The sequence below is a fragment of the Zophobas morio genome, unplaced genomic scaffold, assembly GCF_036711695.1.
Source record: "Zophobas morio isolate AGI-343-1 ecotype UQ-CSIRO unplaced genomic scaffold, CSIRO_AGI_Zmor_V1 ptg000030l, whole genome shotgun sequence".
NCBI classification, from domain to species: domain Eukaryota; kingdom Metazoa; phylum Arthropoda; class Insecta; order Coleoptera; family Tenebrionidae; genus Zophobas; species Zophobas morio.
In genome coordinates this window covers 8847497-8866269 of record NW_026972135.1, presented here as the reverse complement: position 1 = coordinate 8866269, position 18773 = coordinate 8847497, and the positions used below count along the sequence as shown (strand labels likewise).

The following is an 18773-nucleotide window of genomic DNA, read 5'->3' as shown; positions in this document are numbered from 1 at the left end:
TAGAAGACATTCTTCTCCATCCTGTTCGTTCACGATTTGTATGTGTCTCAAGGGATCTATAATGATTTTATTAATGCCGGTAGGAACGAAAAGCAACCTTGTGTCAGATTGAAGAATTTTCATTTGAAGCATATTATCCATAAAAGCACACCAGTTGTCCTCCCATTTAATCAAACCGATAGTGCCGTCTGCATTGCATCGTTTAATTGATTTGAATAAACCACTAGAAAATAACTACAACATGCTGTATCTTGTTGGAATCAAACCGACCTGTAATTGTAACCTCTTAGGTTAAATTCCCGATAAATATCGTCTTGTTCCAATATATTTCGTTTATCGTCACTCAAACAATCAAATTTTGGTAGGATAACTTGTTGTTGGCTTGCATTTGGACAAAGTTGGATACGGCCACTAACTATTAACGAACCTTTCTCCAGAATTTCAAAGTTGCCTGTGCCTCTTTGAATCGTTACAAGCAATTTTACGTAATTATTGTTAGGCAGTGTAACGGCTCTGATAAACTTACAGTTTTCAAATAATACAGGAATATCGACGGCTAAAAATCCTTGAGTTTCTGCGTATGATTGCCACACTAAATTTAAATATTCCGTTGCAGGGACAAGGTTACGTCCTAAAAACGTTGTCTTTAATGTTAACACCATATGATCGAAAAAATGTCTTCTAGAAAGCCACGAAATTTATATTTAAAATATTGATATTAGTATTGCAATTATTTATCTGACATTTTTCACATCATTTTGCATTCGTTAACTACAAATATACTCTGTTAAATTATAAATTGAAAGAACTTTTTTTTTACTTCCCGAACGTAAATGGAGTCCACCGGACGACTTGCCAGTTTCATATTTTCTTGACGTTTCATGACCCCTAGAATGCAAAAAAGGTGGTCTCCCGTTTCCGTCTGACTATCTGTGTCTATTTTTATTAACAGATAATGTCTGAAACTACTGGAGCGATTGTTGTCAAGTTTTGTATCTTACGAATATCATGTACCACATAGATGGTGAATACTAACCAAAATTTGGTTGATCGCTCCCGACAACAATTTATGGACATCACCTCAAAAAATTCTAAATTGAAATGATTTAAATGTCATGTAATAATATACTTCTATATTTGTGGTGAAAGAATTCGCTTAGAGTTTTTCCTCTGAATGGCCAAACAATTTTCGTAAAAAAATTAACACAATATAATCTCCTCTTTTTCGAAGAGACAAAAACAACAAATTTCAACAACAATCATAAACATTTTGAAAATAAAAAACTCATTTGAAACATACGCGAAGTACAAAAGTTACTACACGATTTTTTTCTCGATCATATGGTATATTCCTTAGCATACTAGTTTAAATATATTACCATCAGTGCAATGGCCTTTTATAAACTGATGTTCGTCCTTTGAGGGTGAAATTGTATATTCTTTATACTCAGCATCCGATAATGTAAATTTGGTAAATTTATATGTATACCATGCTTTTTCGTGATTCCATTGAATAGAAGGTGAAATCATTGGGGTGCCTCTACTCACAGGGAATTCTATTTGAGGATACAGTTTATGAACTTGAGGAAGGTAACCTTCCGTATATAATCTATAAATTTTTTTTATGATCTTTAAATATCTTTGGTGCTCATTTCTTACCTTCCCAACAGTTCCAGTAAATTGACGCCGCCATCTTGTACTAATAAATTATTTTCATCACTGAGCGCCAGATCGGATAAATTTAATATTATTGTGCCTTTCGACGGTTTAACAGCATTTTCGTAAGTTAAGTAATCCTCTTTCACTGACTGTCTACTTTTTAAATCCACTAACTTCCATGATGTTTGGAAATTCATATTAGAATTAAAATTTGCTTTACTAAGTTCGATCGCTGCTAACACGGCCTCTTCCAGCTCGATGTCGTTGTAATAATAAGCACTAACGATTGTACAAGAAGTGTCACAGAAAATTCCATTAGGACACAATTCCAACTCTTTTATAATATCTACCAATATTAATTGCAAACATATTGACCCCAATGCGTCTTCATTTGCTTTTGTTTGAGATTCTAAAATTTCTTGAAGAGTTTTTACTTTGTTGAGTACCAAAATTTGATTAATCCTTCACCAAGAAAAGAATTTCTTAATTAGGAACACACAAATAAAATCTTAGCATACCTTGTTTCGATGCATTCGAAAATAGAAAATTTCTTCAAATAAGAAGCCAGCTTGCGGAAATTCGTAACGAATTGTCCAAAAAAAACGTGCAAATGTGGTTTATGGGAAGGCAATAATTTTGATGACATTGATACAATACCGCGTTTGGAAACAACTGCATATCCCCGATATAAATGATTAGGGTTATTAATTTTATATAACTGGTGGAAAAGACCGACGTATTCTTGATCCAAGCTTTTACTACTAACGTCGTTTAAAATTTTCAAAACCGCTTCATTAGTGCGACCACTGACACAAATTAGTCTAGGAAGATCATCTTTTGGCAGTCCACCATCGATTTTCTGTTTTTTAAACCTTTGCAATATCACATGAGAGTTGTTACCTCCGATACCAAAGTTGTTAACGCCTATAATCGCATCATTGTCTAAAAGCTCAGTAGCTTCTGTCACAATTTTTATGCGGTTTTGCTTAATCCCTTCCAGTTCTTCTCGAACCCTTTTGAGGTTGATATTAGGTGGTATAAGTCCCGTTTCCATAGCAATCAGTACTTTTATAATCGAGCACAGACCTGATACAGGTTCTGTATGACCTATATTTGACTTTACTGAACCTATGAGAAGCTGTTTTCCACTTTTTTTCGCCAGAGCCTTGTCTATAGCACGAACTTCTTCAGGATCCCCAGCTCGAGTACCTGTACAATGTGCTTCGAAGTATCTGACTTTTGAAGGACTAATATTACTTTGTTGATATATTTCAGTCAAAAGTTCTTCTTGCATTAGCGACGAGGGATATGTCAAGCCTTCCTTTTTAAAACCGTCGTTGTTCACTTTGGTATTAATAATTTGTGCGTAAATTCGTTTCGCATTTTTAGACTTTTGAAGCAAAATACATACACAAGCGTCACCTCTAGCGTAACCGTTTGCGTCCTGATCGAATACTTTAGATACTCCGTCCGGACTTAAAGCTCCCAAGCTGCAAATTTATTCTTATAGAAAGGGAATTATTATCGTGAGTAAGTAATAATCGTACCGAAAGTATTGCATTGTGGCTCTAGGGTGGATATTTAAATTACAACCGGCGACGAGTGCATTTTCACATTGACCACTTCTCATGGATTTGAATGCTAAATGAAGAGCATTTCCAGAACTGCTACAAACCGAATCAACTGCGAATGATGGTCCTTTTAATTTCAAATAATAACTTAAACGACGGGAAAGGAAAGATGTGAGATAGCTGAAAGAAATACATTGTAAATAGAAATTAATTATATTGTAATACTTAGAGAGCGGATTTATAAGCACAAAAAAATTAAGAATAACCGCTTAAATAAGCACAATATTTTCAATAAAAAAGTTTTATTTTAAGCAAATGAGCATTAAAAACATAATTATATTACAAATCAAAGAACACTTCTTAGAACTTTGGATAAAATATTATTACAATAATCCTAGACTTTATATTTTACACACGTATTTCAGTTTTCTTTAAAACAATTTATGATTGTAATATGTTCCAAGTTGTCCACTGTAAAATTTTTTCGCCGATCATTTAAAAAGTGTTTAAAACTGGAGAACGTGCGTTCAACATCCACACTCGTTGTTGGCGCAAATTTGAATTTTGCAACTAATGTTGAATCTAATTCCAAATTTTCCACCTTCTGGCCTTGTAAAACACGAGCAACGTCGGAAAGAACACCGAAACCTGCATTTTTATTTAACACTTCGTCAAGTTTTTGAGATACTCTAGTACCAATATCACCCCTTACTGCGTTTGCTTGTTGTTTAAATTCTTTCACTAAGTTTATGGCATCTACCAACAACATGTTGGGTTTTTCTAACTTTTCTATTACCTCACATACGAATTGATAATTGCTTCTTAGAAAAGCTAGATCTTGTCGCAAATCTTTGTTTTCCAAAATATTTATGCAATCTTTAATCGATTGAGAAGAATCTTCGCTAAACTCCGTAACTACTTCCTCAAATTCTTTGCTATATTTGTCATAATAAAATGTGGCCTGTAACCATGTTCCCCACCTCGTTATAATCGGCTCTGGGGGCAATGGTATGTTTGGAAATTTTTCCTTAAAATGTTGCACCCTTAGTGGGGCTTTAACAAAAATCTTTTTACCATTTGCCACTAATTTATTAAGACTAGGAAACTACAAACGTATTCCTTCAGCCACTCTGTTAAACCCTCGGCAATGCAAGTAGAGTGAATTAAATTGGGGTACAATATTTTTAGATTATTCCCTGCTTTCAACATTTAACGAGCTGCATCCGAGATCATCAATAAAATTTTATTCGCCGGTACGGCATTTGGCAAAAATAGTGACGTAAGATTCTCATTTACAAATCTGGTAATCGTATTGCCATTTGTTTTATCTAACATTTTCAATCTTACTACATACCCTCGACTAGGGAAATTTTCATTTAAGATTCCAACAATTAAACTTGCCACGTATCTTCCACAACTATCGGTTGTTTCATCGACAGCGAACTATAAATATAATTATCTCCAATGCGATGTTTAATTTCGTTGTAAACTTGCTGAAACACTGGGCCTACATAATTTTTTCGGAGAGTACTTTCAACCGGAATATGTCAATTGCAGTGTTTTTCAAGGAATTCTTGAAGAGGGCCTTTCTCCAATTTTTTTAAAGGTATATTGGACTGGATCATCATTTTACATAAATCGAAATTAAACTGAAACTGTTCATCTTTTGTGGAAGTAGATGCAACAGATTCATGTATGGTCTGCTGTTTAATTTTAGAAACTTCTTCCTTTCTACATGAAAAGTCGTTCTGACATGTTGCGTCACGTTATACTTTTTATCACTTTGAATCTAAAACAACGTACATATACAGGATTAACAAAGGAAAATAGATAAAAAAAAATTAGTGGGCTTACGGTTTTCACACAAGCTCTGCAGAATATTTTGTTGTTTTCTAATTTTAATTCTGGAAAATCCCTTATCCACTCATCCGGCGTCGATTTTACTTTCGACATTCTTTTAAAATATTAGTAATATTACCAAAAAGAACTCAACATGTAACGAGGGAGAACCACGTATAACACTGTTCTACGACAGATGCGATAGACTGATGGTTGTGAAATAAACGGTTCATTTACTTAAAAGGTTCCATTAGAAAAATTTTAAGGTAGGTAGTTGGGTACAGTAATCCTTTTTTCTAAAAAATATTTAACGGTCTTGCCGCAAAATGCCAAAAAAGAACATCTGGTTAAAAGCTTTAATTCATTATCAACGGAAGTAAGGATTTAAAGTCATAAAATCTATGGAGTATTTTTCCAATCCTATAATAAAATTTTATTACCCAAACGACCGGAACCTATTCACAGAAAGGGTCTTGAGTAAGTGTACTTCAATGGTCAAGTCCAGGTAAAATGCATACGGCACGATAGGCCTAACTAACAAGTATTTGTCATCCCGACAAGGCCGGCATTTGAACAAATATGCATTAAAACTCATATTCGTCGAAAAAAGCAATAAATAAGCATATAAGTTTTAATATGCATAAAATTGAAAAAAAAGCAAATAAGCATAAAAAGAAATGTGTCAAATGACTCCAAATTGTATCATAGTTACAGATATAAAAAAGTTTTGAAGTGCTTACATTTTTCACAAAAAGAATTAAACCTAGACATCCGATCTCTAGTGATAAATTAACCCAAAAATTTGAACGTTTAGCGAAAAAACTAAAAGCGGAATCTAACACAACAAATGTAGGATTATATTTTTGTATAACATTCAAATCATTTTAAAATACAATTCATTGAGATGACGTCATAAAATTGCTGGCGGAGATGATTAGCGAAAATTAAAAATAATATATATTTTACGAAACAAAATGGGCACACACAAATTAATTTCACAATCTATTACTTCTGAAATTTGTGAATAAAATTTTCTTACCCGGTAATGGAAAACTTTTGCGGTTCAGGGTTTCCGAATAAGGCAATATTCGCCACATCTGAATAAGAAAAACCGACGAATACGCCAGTTTTACTTCCTTGCAACTCCAACGGATTTATACCAGCATCTACAATAGCTTCTATGGCCGTTTCCATCAAAACTCTCATAGCAGGATCTGTATTATGGGCTTGACGATAATGTAACCCAAAATAGCCAGCATCCAGTTTGTCAATATTATTAATGTGAGCACTTCGTTTCGGTAAATCACAATGATCGAGTTTCCATCTTTTTTCATTTTCAGTAACCATGTCTGTTTTGTTAAACAAATTGTTTCGTAATTCGTAAACATTATCACATTCAGGAAAACGCCCAGACATGCCAGATATGACCACTTCTTCGCCAGCTGGAGGAGAGGACAACCAACGACCATATCGAAAATTGGCGTTAAGTAATTCTTTTTCTTTAATTTCGTTTAAATTCATAATGATCTACGCAACAACGTTAACAAAGTAAACGGAAATAGACACAAAAGAAATACACGACGTGCGGTTATATAAAGAAGAAAATAGTCGATTACTTTGTTTACGAAATGTTCACATATTTATAAACAGAAAAACGGAAATTTAGTGTATTAGCAATTTAAAACAAATATTCATGAAGTGATCAAATACAAACAAAATGTTTAAAAATTTAATAAATATTTAACGTCTCTGTCCAGAGATGAATATGTAGTTTTGTTTTCACGTAATTTGTTTATTGAGTGTTCAGGAGAACAAAAAAGAATAACATTTTATACACCATTAGCTTTGATTATACTTTTAGATACTACTATTGTTCCAGTAATTTGCTGTGTAGTCAGAATATTTGAAATGATTACAGTTCATAAAATATGGCTCTTAATGAAAAGTAGTACGAAGAAGTAGGTCACCCGTTTCCGTCTGTCTGTCTGTCCAACTGTCTGTCCGTCTGTCCGTCAGTCTAACGTTCCAATTTTTATTATACAGATAATCTTGTTTAATTTGTCTAAACATCCCCACTAATGCAATATGATGACGCTTCAAAATTGTACATAGTATTTTAGTAGGTTTTAAATTGTATAAAATAACATAGTCCTAAACATGTAGTTTATGACTCCGTGTTGAGTTTTTATCCAAAATGTCCAGATTTGTTACTTGACGTGTTGTCCCATCTCGGCTAACGCCTCGGTGGGCAAATTTACGTCGTGTACTAAAATGTGTCACTTTTACCTCTTACTGCATAAATAGCATATATCTAATAGTACTATATTGCTAGCTCTTCAGAAATAACATAGAAACGGTGTTCACGGACAGAGAGAGACGGAAGATGTTGTTTTCTGTCTCTAAGAGTACCGAGGGTCTGTGCGCATGTACACAAAATAGAAGCGAAAGTACGAAATGTCAAAACGCATCCAGTCACGCTATCCACTACAAATCAACCAAGTACGAGTGCATGCGCAGTACTGTTTAGTACCACAGAGAGACAGAGAGGTCCGATATATTGCTCTATCGTTATGTTTTCGGAATCTTTTGAGGCCAGTTAGCAATATAGTACTATTAGATATATGATAAATAGCTATTTTCGACTCACTTGTCACTTTTTTGGATTGACTTGTGACTTGCCACTTTTTGTAATCAGGTGTCGAAAATTTACTTTTGCTTAAATGGCCTTGACTTTTTGAGCAACAATTTTTTTTTGTCCTATTATTGGATATGTGAAACTTTAGACGTGTCTTACACAATTTTAACGTTTTCTGTGGCGTTTTTATATAATGCCATACGTGTAGAAAAGGTTGATCCCCCACAAATCCACTGTTGCAGTTTTTATCAAAATTACCACATGTTTTATTGACAGACAGGAAAATTTAACCGGAAGTGGATGAATAAAACTATTTTGTCGATCGTTTATCTCTTTATTATCGTACTTTTACTATGAAAGCATGTTTTGAATGCGCTTTTGACTGTGATCAGGAGAGAACGGCGGAAAATATACCTTTCCAGTGACGGCTCGGCACGCTGTAAAACAGTAAGTTATGACAGCGTAGCTTCGGTTGCTTGCATGCAGGTTTTAGCCTATGTAATATAAAAAAGGAAAATAAACTCTATCATCTATGATGGTTAATTTATGTGAAGCTATTGTTTTAGTACCACTATTTTGCTAACAGCTTTTACAAGACCTGGACTTTTCAAAATTGTTACATGGTCACCATCTATTGCAGTCACTTGTGCCACATTATCGCTTACTTCTGATAATTGATAATCATCTGCTTCGTCAACCATGGGATATTTTGCCTTGAACAGATGTGTTGACGACTGGATTTTTTTATTTTCAAACGTATAGTCAAACACAGCTTTACAACGGTTATACAGTGCGATGCAAGCTTGCTTTTCTAAATTCACTTCGTTTCTTATTTTGAGAGGTATCAAAGACAAAAGCAAATCGATTCGTTCTTCAAAATTTTTGCACTTCAGCATTTCCTAAAAAAAAATGATAGCGCACCATGATGACATCAATGCAAATAGCGATTTACCAGTTACCTCATATTGCGAAACTACATCTAACGGAATCAAAAGAGTACAGATTTTCATCAAAACAGCGGTTTGAAATTGGGCGTCCGTTTCATGCGCGAAGTGTTTTTTTAAAGAAGAAGATGAATAAGCTGGTGAACTGTCGATTAAAATCAGGATACCAGTATAGCCCTTTTCTTCCAACAAACTGATCATTTCTAGAGCGACTAGAGTTCCAAATGAGTATCCAATAATGTAGAAGGAGCTGTCTCTGGATAAATAATTTTCTATATGCTGAAAATATAAGCACATAAGATAAATTAACTTTAGAATATGTAAATTTTAGAGAACCGGTAGTGTGTTTTGTGCAATTTCTTTAATAGAGTCCTCTGGATTGTCATAACTGTACTGTACTCCTACTACGTGTGCTTTTAATGTGTTCGTCAAATATTCCAGTGGCTTGAAAATGCTTTCCACTCCTGGTAATACGAACACGATTGGAGCTTCGAGGTCTGAGTCTATATGACTATTTAATTTAACAGCAGGCAAATGAACAGTTTCGCGATTGGGAATATACTGAATGAACAAATTTTCGCCCTCTTCTGTTTTTTTGTCTAAAACTTCTGCAAATTTGTTCATTTTTCCTTCTTCCATTTCAGCCAATCTGAAATTCAGCACTAAATTACAACATTTTGTTAAAGACATAATAATTACTTTGCAAATGTTAAATTTCTCGCATCTCTAGATGTTAAGTAGATTCCAAAATCTTTTTCTAAAAGCTGAACAATTTCTACACCCATCATCGAATCCATACCGAGTTCCCCAAATGTCGTAGTGTGACTTATCTTTTTCAAGTCTTTTATTCCCAAAACATAGGCAACCGTTTCTACTGCACTAAGAATGTTATTTTTTTGTTGTTTTTCGGCAACTACCATACTAGAAACAACTGGATAGTTGTGGTTTAGCAGGACATCTAGCACCTCAAGACAGCTTGAAATTTTTTGTTGAACGATACCACCAAACGCTAACTCTTTATTCTCCTTCTGCATTTTTGCCGCCAAACCGACCTTTAAAATATTTGCAATCTTAATAAATCTTTAAAAATTTGTTAAGTACATCACCGATTGCGCCCCATTGAATAGCCACAGCTGGTAATCCTTCTCGGTTTCGGTTCTCACATATTCGTTCCATAGCAGAATTTGGTAGTTGCTCTGACCCGGATTTCCACGACCACAAGATAGTGACGAAAATATGACAAAATACCTAAAGTATATGGTCAGAATCAATCGGTACTTTGAAGTTGCAAGTAAACCTTAGTTTTGGGCACAATTTCCTAGTGACTCGATCCAAATATAGTGTAGCGCGAGCTTTAGGTGCGAACGAAGTTTCGAAAGTTTCTTGAGTTTGATCTCCAAATAGTGCATCTGTAAGGACCACAGCTAAGTTAAAAATAGCATCGATAGGTCCAAGCTCAGTTGCTTCATTAATTAAATCTTCACATCCTCGCTCAGTGGTTACGTTTTTCATAGAAATTTTAACTTCGACGCCGTATGATGTCCAAATACTAAAATGGCTATTGAATATCTTTACTGCGTGTAGAGATTATATTTTACTGTATTCTTTGCTGTTGGTAACCAGTTTGAATACCCGATCTCGAACTTAAAACTAGTTTTCTTGCACCCTTCAGGACCAACCAGTCGCTTAATTCTAAATCAACTCCACCTAGACCCCCAATAACGACATAGGTGTAACGCACGTCACAATGGAAACTAAAAAAACAAAAATTAAAAAAAAATTAAAAAAATTAAACTGTCCTATGAACAACACAAAATGAAAATAAAGACTGCACCTTATCAAAATATTCGGCATCAAACACAGACAATAAAGGTTGTTTTAGATGCGGAGAATTGCACGACCCAAAAAAATGTAAATTCAAAAAGAGTTCATGCTGGTACGTGCCACATAGTGGGAGTGTACTTGGCAAAGAAATGACAGGGATTCAGCACGTTCAGCTTAAAGGCGGCAATAGAAAACAAGAGAACTTTGAGATCGATCAGAAGTAACCGTTATAATAATTGGAAAAATGTGTAGTGGAAATCGACAGTGGGTCAGTACACTGAAAAAAATTAGTGTAATTTTACCCTACAAAAATTGAAATCTTACTCATTTTATACGAGTGTTTTTACATGAATGAAGGGTTTTTACCTTTTCTGAGTTATTTTATACTTTAAAGTGGGATTTTACACGTATTCGAAGTATTTTTACTATAAATGAGAGAAGTTACTCTATTTATAGAAAATTTTACCATCAAAGTGTGAATATTAATGGACTTGTGTGTAATTATTATTTCCAATAAGTAAATTTTAAACTGGTCAGCAAAATTAATACTTAAAATGTAAAATTCCTACATAAAATGTAACACAAAAATACACGAAAACAAATCTTTTACATGTCACTTTCTACTATAAAAAAGTTGGTCTAAGGTTATTTAAATCGAACTTCCATCGCCCCTCGAGTACAGTAGAAAAATCTAGTCTCTGATTTAAAAGTTCAAATAAAGAGAAACTATATGAATAAAAAAACAGGAGATTCATTGATTCATCATTCATTTTTCATAGTCGAAGGGTCGGCGAATGGACCCTAGTATATACAATATTCCCCAGCTTACGTAGTTCAAACCACAATCAAACCTGCAATGTATTCGATGAATTTATTTTATCATATCACTTTCCGAGTACTAGGGCCATTTGACGAATGGCTACTTTCATGTTTTCCCGACATTTCATGTACCCCCAAAGAATATGAAAAAATTGGTTTCCCGTTTTCGTTTGTCTATCGTCTGCCGTCTGTTGGCGTTTTTATTACATGTGTACATAATATCTGAAACTGTTTTAATAAAAACGGGTATGTGTACCTTTATTTCATGGGCCTGCGATTTTGAATTTTTTTTCCGAAACCGGCCCAGCACGGTGCGAATACAGTCCTGTTTATCTTAACCTTGAATTTACCAATCACGACCTTTCCCGCTTTTCGTCTGCGACAAGCAGTGGAACAATATTCGCAATTCAGCACATGTTATGGCATAACTGGATAATATAGGAAGAGATGACAAGAAGTGTAATACACGTGTGGTGTTGGTGCGTAATTGGCTACATTGCTATACAATTATACAGTGTTTATTTGGGTAAGTATCTTATTATAATTGAATTATCATTGTATGCTCTCTTTCGTAGAAAACTACGTGACAATGTCGAACTTTGAATGTTACACTTGCAATTTAAAATTGCCCACATTAAGAGACTACGACTCACATCAGTATTATCATAGGCAGATAAAGCAGACAAGATTTTTGTGCAGATACGAAAATTGTCAACAGCAACACACTAATTACCGTAGTTTTAAAATGCATGTGTATCGGAAACATAAAAATGAATCTGTAAGGTCAAACATAAACAATAACCGATCTCAGTCACCATATAAATGTAATGTGCAGTTTTGTTATTTTGAAATAGAATCGTCATATAATAAATTATTAAATCATATGTATGATCACATACAGGGTGGAATGCAAGTAAAGTGTCCCTTTGAGAACTGCATAAATATTACGGTGTTTCATAGCGTCAGTGCTTTGAAACGTCATTTTTATCGTTTACATTACACAGCAATAAAATATGGCAAGAGAGACAAAAATCAAAAACTGTGTGAAGATTCGTCACATAATAATCCTGAAAAAAAAGATGGTAACGTGACGTGTGAAACGGTTCAATTTTTTACAGACACAGCAATTGTAGAGGAGCAAGTGAATTTGTCAAAATTATTCAGCGAAGTTTACATTAAATCTCTGGCTTCGGCATATTTAACATTGCAGGCGAAATATTTTATGACCGAAACTACTTTGCAACTAATGACCGCAAATCTTGCCAACCTGAACGATTTAACTTTAAAGAATATTTCCAAAATAGTAGAAACAAAATTCAATATTGATATATCTGAAATCGTAAATAAACATAATCTTTTTAATCAAGCACACAATCCTTTGTCTAGTGTGTTGAGGTCGCCTTATGTACGTAAAAAGTTTTATCAAAAAAAACTTTAATTACGTAGCTCCTGTTGACATTATTCTTGACGAAAAAGGTTCAAAAAAATGTTTCTACTGTTACGTGCCTATATTAGAAACTATTAAAGTTTTAATGTCAAACAGCAATTTTTATAAACAATTTAAAATGATTCGAAAATCAAAATCTGGTGTGTTTTCCGATTTTTCTGATGGCGAGTGCTACCGACAAAATGTATTTTTCCAAAAATATTCCAATGCTTTGCAAATCATTCTTTATCAAGATGCATTTGAAGTCTGCAACCCTTTAGGTTCGTCTAGATTAGTGCACAAAATTGTAGGTATATATATGTGTTTTGGCAATGTCCCACCACACTATCGAAGTTAAGTTGATCAAATACAATTGGTTGCATTTTGTTTAGAGTCTGTAGTAAAGCAATATGGTTTTAAAAATATTTGCAAACCAATTATTAGCGACATCAAAATTTTAGAAACTGAAGGCATAAAAATTGGAACGGGCGAGGTTATTAAAGGTACCCTTCAAATCGGCGGGTTTGTTGAAAACTTTAGCAGCACACATTTTCCATGCCGTTACTGTTACATTTCAAAAGAGGATATCATGAAAAAAATTAATTATTCAACTCAGTTCTGTTTTAGAAACAAAATTACCCACGAATTAGACGTTGTTCTAGCATCGGCAACAGGAGCACCAAGTAAGAGAGTTAAGTCTGATTCCATTTTAAATGAATGTACTTATTTTCATGTTTGCAATCCTGGGTTACTTCCATGTATAGCCCATGATATTTATGAAGGAGTTCTTCAGTACGATTTCATACTTTGCTTAGAAAAGCTTATTACACAAAATTGTTTTACTTACGAAACATTTAATAATCGATTAAAAAAACTTCGTTTCTTAAATGAAAGTCGCTACGAATCTATCCCGACCATTAAAAAAGGAGACAAAAAGAAACTTACGGGTAGTGCTTCTGAAAATTTGAGATTGTTAATAATATTTCCGTTTGCTACGCATGATCTTCGTATTGAACATCCTTGTTGGACAATGCTTCTAAAATTACGTGAAATTCATTTCATTTTGACTGCTTTTAAAATCTCTGTTGCTCAGTTGGCTAATTTGAGAAGATCAATATACGAATATGTGGAAATGAGAGTTAAATTATTTCCCGACGTGAATCTGAGAGCAAAGCACCACTATTTCTTGCATTATGCGTATTTGATAAAAAAATTTGGTCCCCTTCGACATCTTTGGACTTTGCGCTTTGAGAGCAAACACTTACTTTAAAAGTATATTAAAACATTCGACTAGTTTTAAAAACATTATTCGCCATTTATCAGAAAAACATCAATTACTGCAGGCTGTGCATACATCAAATGGTACGCTTTTCTCTGATTTGGTCAATGCTAATGATGCAAATGAATATATATCTGAAAATTATGAACAAAATATTCGTTCATGCATTTCACGTTTCTGTAATTTCCGTGGTAAATTATTTGTTTCTAAAAAAATTTCGTTTAAGGGAACTCAGTACAGTGAGGGAATGCATTTGTGTAGTTCTAAATTTGACGATAATGTCTACTCTATTTTCTGTATTGTTTTCATTATTATTAATGAGACATATAAAGACGTATTTTTTGTTGGCTCGACAATGGAAGTTTCTTACAATTCTGTCACAGGTTTATTGGAGACATCAACATGTACTGATGTGAAAAAAATTATCGGAAAACACATAGATGATTTAATAACACACCAACTTTTGCTCACATTCGTAACTGCAGAAAAAGTGCTTTTTTCTTTCAAATCTGCCCCATTTGAAGAAGAGTGATATGTTGAAACATTACTTTTTTTAATACTAATATCGGAAAATATAATCATTGTTCGTAAATATTCCTTCTATTACTAAATGTAGTACAATACGCTTTTATATAATTATACGCCCCTAAACCACATTATTAAATATTATATTGGATGTCATCTATTAAAAAAAGTAAAGATAAATAATATTTTTGAAAAATATTTTGGAACACATATTCACCTTGATAACATCAAGTCAACAATGAAGAGTCCACGTGTCGCTTATTCTTTGGGATGGTTAAGAAATCTGTAATATATTGGAAGCAGTTTTTGTATAATACAGATGTTATCAAGGTACCCAAATCTAATAACTTGTACCGATGAAATTTTTTCAATTTTTGTTTGCATCTTTTTTTTTTAGCACTTGATGTACAAAAATGAAAGTTTTCAAGGTTTGGAATGCAGCACGAACAATTAAAAAATTTGTTGCAGTGCACGAATGCGAGTCTTCTTCAGGAACTTATTTCTAAAGGTAACCAAATATAATTAATTTATGCAATTAATTGTTTGAATAAAATACTGCAGCCAGTCGAAAATTAAATATACACGAATCAGATGAGCTTAAGCTGTATTTAGAGTCAGACGGAACTGAAGTTGATGATGATTCCATAAATTTGGAAACCATTCAAGATCAAGTGTTGTTGTTATTAAAGAAAAATGAAGTGTGGCAACCATGTAATGACACTGCTAAAATTTCCTCACCCACATGTACTACAACATTAGATTCTGAAGAACAGAAAAAATTAAGCAGCGACTCAACTCTTACTATACCGTCTACTAGCAGTGAAGGGCTAAACGTTTCTGAAAATACTTGGATTCATTTTAAGATTCCTTGGGAAAAATTAACACGATCTACTATCGATTCCCTTGAAAAAAGTCAGTGCGATAAACAAACCAGAAGAAAAGTTGTTAACGTTATTGTTGATAATATGTTAGATATAAGTAACGAAATACCAACAAAGACCTTTCAAATCATCGCTCATAAACTAGTGGCAAAATATCCTGAATCTTTCCAAGATTATGACGATGACGGGATGGTAATTGGAAATGGTTTCATTACTATCTGCAATCAGCTCAAAGAAAGGTACAAATACCTAAAAGTTACACATAAAAGAAATTCCCCAGTTGAATCAACACTCCCAGTCCCAATTAATAAAAGAAACAAGTTGTTGTCTGCAAAAGCAGGTTGCGTGGATTGGCAGCCATCTCCATGTGGTTCAAACGAAGACAATGAAATAAAAGAAAAACTAAAAGAAATTGATTTGGAAAACTGTTCTGACGAGAGTGTGATGGAGTTATTACAAAAGAATTACGCACACCAACGATATTTTATTAATAAAACTCCCACTGTAATTGATATCAAAAATGAATGGCCAATTTTGCTAAAGTCAGTTGGAATTAAATTCCATTTCAAAAGATTAATGAATAAAAGTATAGATTTGTTATCTAAAAATTTATTTTTGAAATCCGAAAACATAATTAATTTTGGTATCAAGAGACATATTATTAAAAGCAGACCAACGGAAAATAATGAAATTATTAAATGTGTTCTAAGTATAATTTTCAAATATTTTGCTGAAGACGTATGTGAAATTTTCAGCTAAGAAGAGGTAGTAAGTTTTGATAAATAATAATAAAAATAGTAATAATATAATTCCAGGATTTCTCTAGTTTAGAAGACATAATATCACCAAAAATAATAACAAAGACCGAAGGTAAGAGTTTATTATATACAAATCACAACTGTTCACAACAATTCGCAATTTTGAATGCTTGATTATTATGTGAATAGTAAAAATTTTGTTATAAAGAAGTTGCTTTAATTGATGTATTTACGAACTCATGAATAAGGTTAGTTTATTTCTTTAAAAACTCTTTTTATAGGTGATGGAACAAAGCGTTACAATATCGTCATGGAACAAGAAATTATTAATACATATTTAGAGATGGATCAAGCGTTAAACGAAATGTTTGCCTTATATTTCATGTTTAATTTGGAATATCCAAAAAAAAGTTCGTTAACATGGGAATTCATTCAGTTCTTTTTCCTAAAAATATATCCCCAAATAGGATCCAAGAATTTAAAAAAAAAATCGCAAACAAAAATTATTGGATTTTTTCATAAACTACAAAAGGTACAGTTGTTTCTATTACATGTTCTAAAATAAATGTTATTAATTTCAGGTTAACACTCTTATTGTCTAAGAATCGGTAACACCCGTTACCAGGAGTTATAACATTTTGAGTTATTTTTTAGTTATCATATAGAACATTTCCAAAAGTCCAAAAATCGATAAACAGAAACAACAAAAAACTGATAAACGTAAATTTAAAAATATCGAAAAATTAAAAAGTGGTAAAATTGGAGAACTGAAAAGTGGAGAAATCGGAAAGGTCAAAATCTAAAATATATGTCGAAAAATTAAAATATCGAAAAAGTGAAGAATCTAAAATCAAACATTTTAAAAATCGAATAATTCAAAAATCCAAAAATCTAGAATTTAAAAAATCGAAAATTTTAAAAATCCAGCAATTTAAGGATTCCCAAAATTGAAATGTTGAAAGATCGAGATATCGAAAACCTTTTTTATATTGTGACTTTATTCCTTAGTATACATAGAATTCTTTGAACAACACGATCATCATGTTTTTAATTTCTTGTAAAGAAATAAGTATTTTGTATTTAAAAAAATTGGTCTAAAGAGTTTAGACAGTACTTCCCTCGCTGTCGGAAACGTGACGACTGCATGATTGTTTTTTTTTCGCAGTGGGTTTCAAAGAATTCGGTTTTGAAGTTCCTGAGTAAATCAATAAAATAAATTTACGCATTCATTAATTTTTTTGAGTCACCCTGTATATGCAAATCCCAAAAATGTCAATGGAGTGATAAATCACAAGTACAGACTCATCATATTTTCTACAGTTTAGATATGATTTATTCGGCAAACTTTCAAGCTGACGTCATCAATTTTTAGGAGGGGAGAAGCAAATGTATTTTGACTAAACGTTTATTATGCTCTTTATAACCTTAAAATATCTGCAAGATTTCAAAGCATTCGGTTTTGTAGTTCCTGATTAACTCAATAAAATTAATTCACGCATTCATTAATTTTTTGAGTCACTCTGTATATGCAAATCGAAAAAATTTGAATGGAATGATAAATCACAAGAAGAGACCGCCATATTTTGTACATTTTAGATAGGATTTATTCAGCAAAATTTTGTGGTGACGTCATAATTTTTTTAGGGGGTACGACCAAATACATTTTGATCAAAAATTTACCATGCTTATGATAATTTTAAAACATCTTCAAGATTTCAAAACATTCGGTTTTGTGGTTCCTGAGTAAATCAGTAAAATAAATTTACGCTTTCATTAATTTTTTTGAGTCACCCTGTATATGCAAATCCAAAAATATGAAGAGAGTGATATATTACAAGTACAGACTCATCATATTTTGTACATTTTAGATATGATATTCGGCAAACTTTTCAGCTGACGTCATCAAGTTTTTGGAGGGGATAAGTAAATATATTTTGACTAAACATTTATGATGCTCTTTATAAACCTTAAAACATCTGCAAGATTTGAAAGCATTCGGTTTTGTAGTTCCTGATTAAATCAATAAAATAAATTTACGCATTCATTAATTTTTTTGAGTCACCTTGTACATGCAAATGCAAAAAATATGAATGGAGTGATAAATCACAAGTAGAGACTCATCATATTTTGTACAGTTTAGATATGATTTATTCGGCAAACTTTCAAGCTGACGTCATCAATTTTTAGGAGGGGAGAAGCAAATGTATTTTGACTAAACCTTTATTATGCTCTTTATAACCTTAAAATATCTGCAAGATTTCAAAGCATTCGGTTTTGTAGTTCCTGATTAACTCAATAAAATTAATTCACGCATTCATTAATTTTTTGAGTCACTCTGTATATGCAAATCGTAAAATTTGAATGGAATGATAAATCACAAGAAGAGACTCGCCACATTTTGTACATTTTAGATAGGATTTATTCAGCAAAATTTTGTGGTGACGTCATAATTTTTTTAGGGGGTACGACCAAATACATTTTGATCAAAAATTTACCATGCTTATGATAATTTTAAAACATCTTCAAGATTTCAAAGCATTCGGTTTTGTAGTTCCTGAGTAAATCAGTAAAATAAATTTACGCTTTCATTAATCTTTTTGAGTCACCCTGTAT

At 32.8% G+C, this 18773-nt stretch overlaps 2 protein-coding genes across 2 annotated transcripts; one reads left to right on the top strand and one right to left on the bottom strand.

Annotated features, from left to right (window-relative positions):
- Positions 1-8258: 8258 nt before the first annotated feature.
- Positions 8259-11401, bottom strand: LOC135138501 (fatty acid synthase-like). Its single transcript, XM_064068475.1, has 9 exons — positions 11372-11401; positions 10593-10645; positions 10247-10402; positions 9946-10197; positions 9755-9896; positions 9348-9700; positions 8985-9297; positions 8664-8927; positions 8259-8603 (listed from the first exon to the last, which is right to left on the bottom strand). The coding sequence occupies exons 1-9, from the start codon at positions 11399-11401 to the stop codon at positions 8259-8261; spliced, it is 1908 nt and encodes a 635-aa protein (XP_063924545.1).
- A 3163-nt stretch (positions 11402-14564) lies between these two features.
- On the top strand, positions 14565-16678 carry LOC135138391 (uncharacterized). The gene is made up of 5 exons (XM_064068361.1): positions 14565-14851; positions 14919-15029; positions 15083-16167; positions 16218-16272; positions 16442-16678. Exons 2-3 carry the CDS (start codon positions 14957-14959, stop codon positions 16159-16161), a joined length of 1152 nt encoding a protein of 383 aa, XP_063924431.1. The 5' UTR covers positions 14565-14851; positions 14919-14956; the 3' UTR covers positions 16162-16167; positions 16218-16272; positions 16442-16678.
- The last annotated feature ends 2095 nt before the right edge of the window (positions 16679-18773 follow it).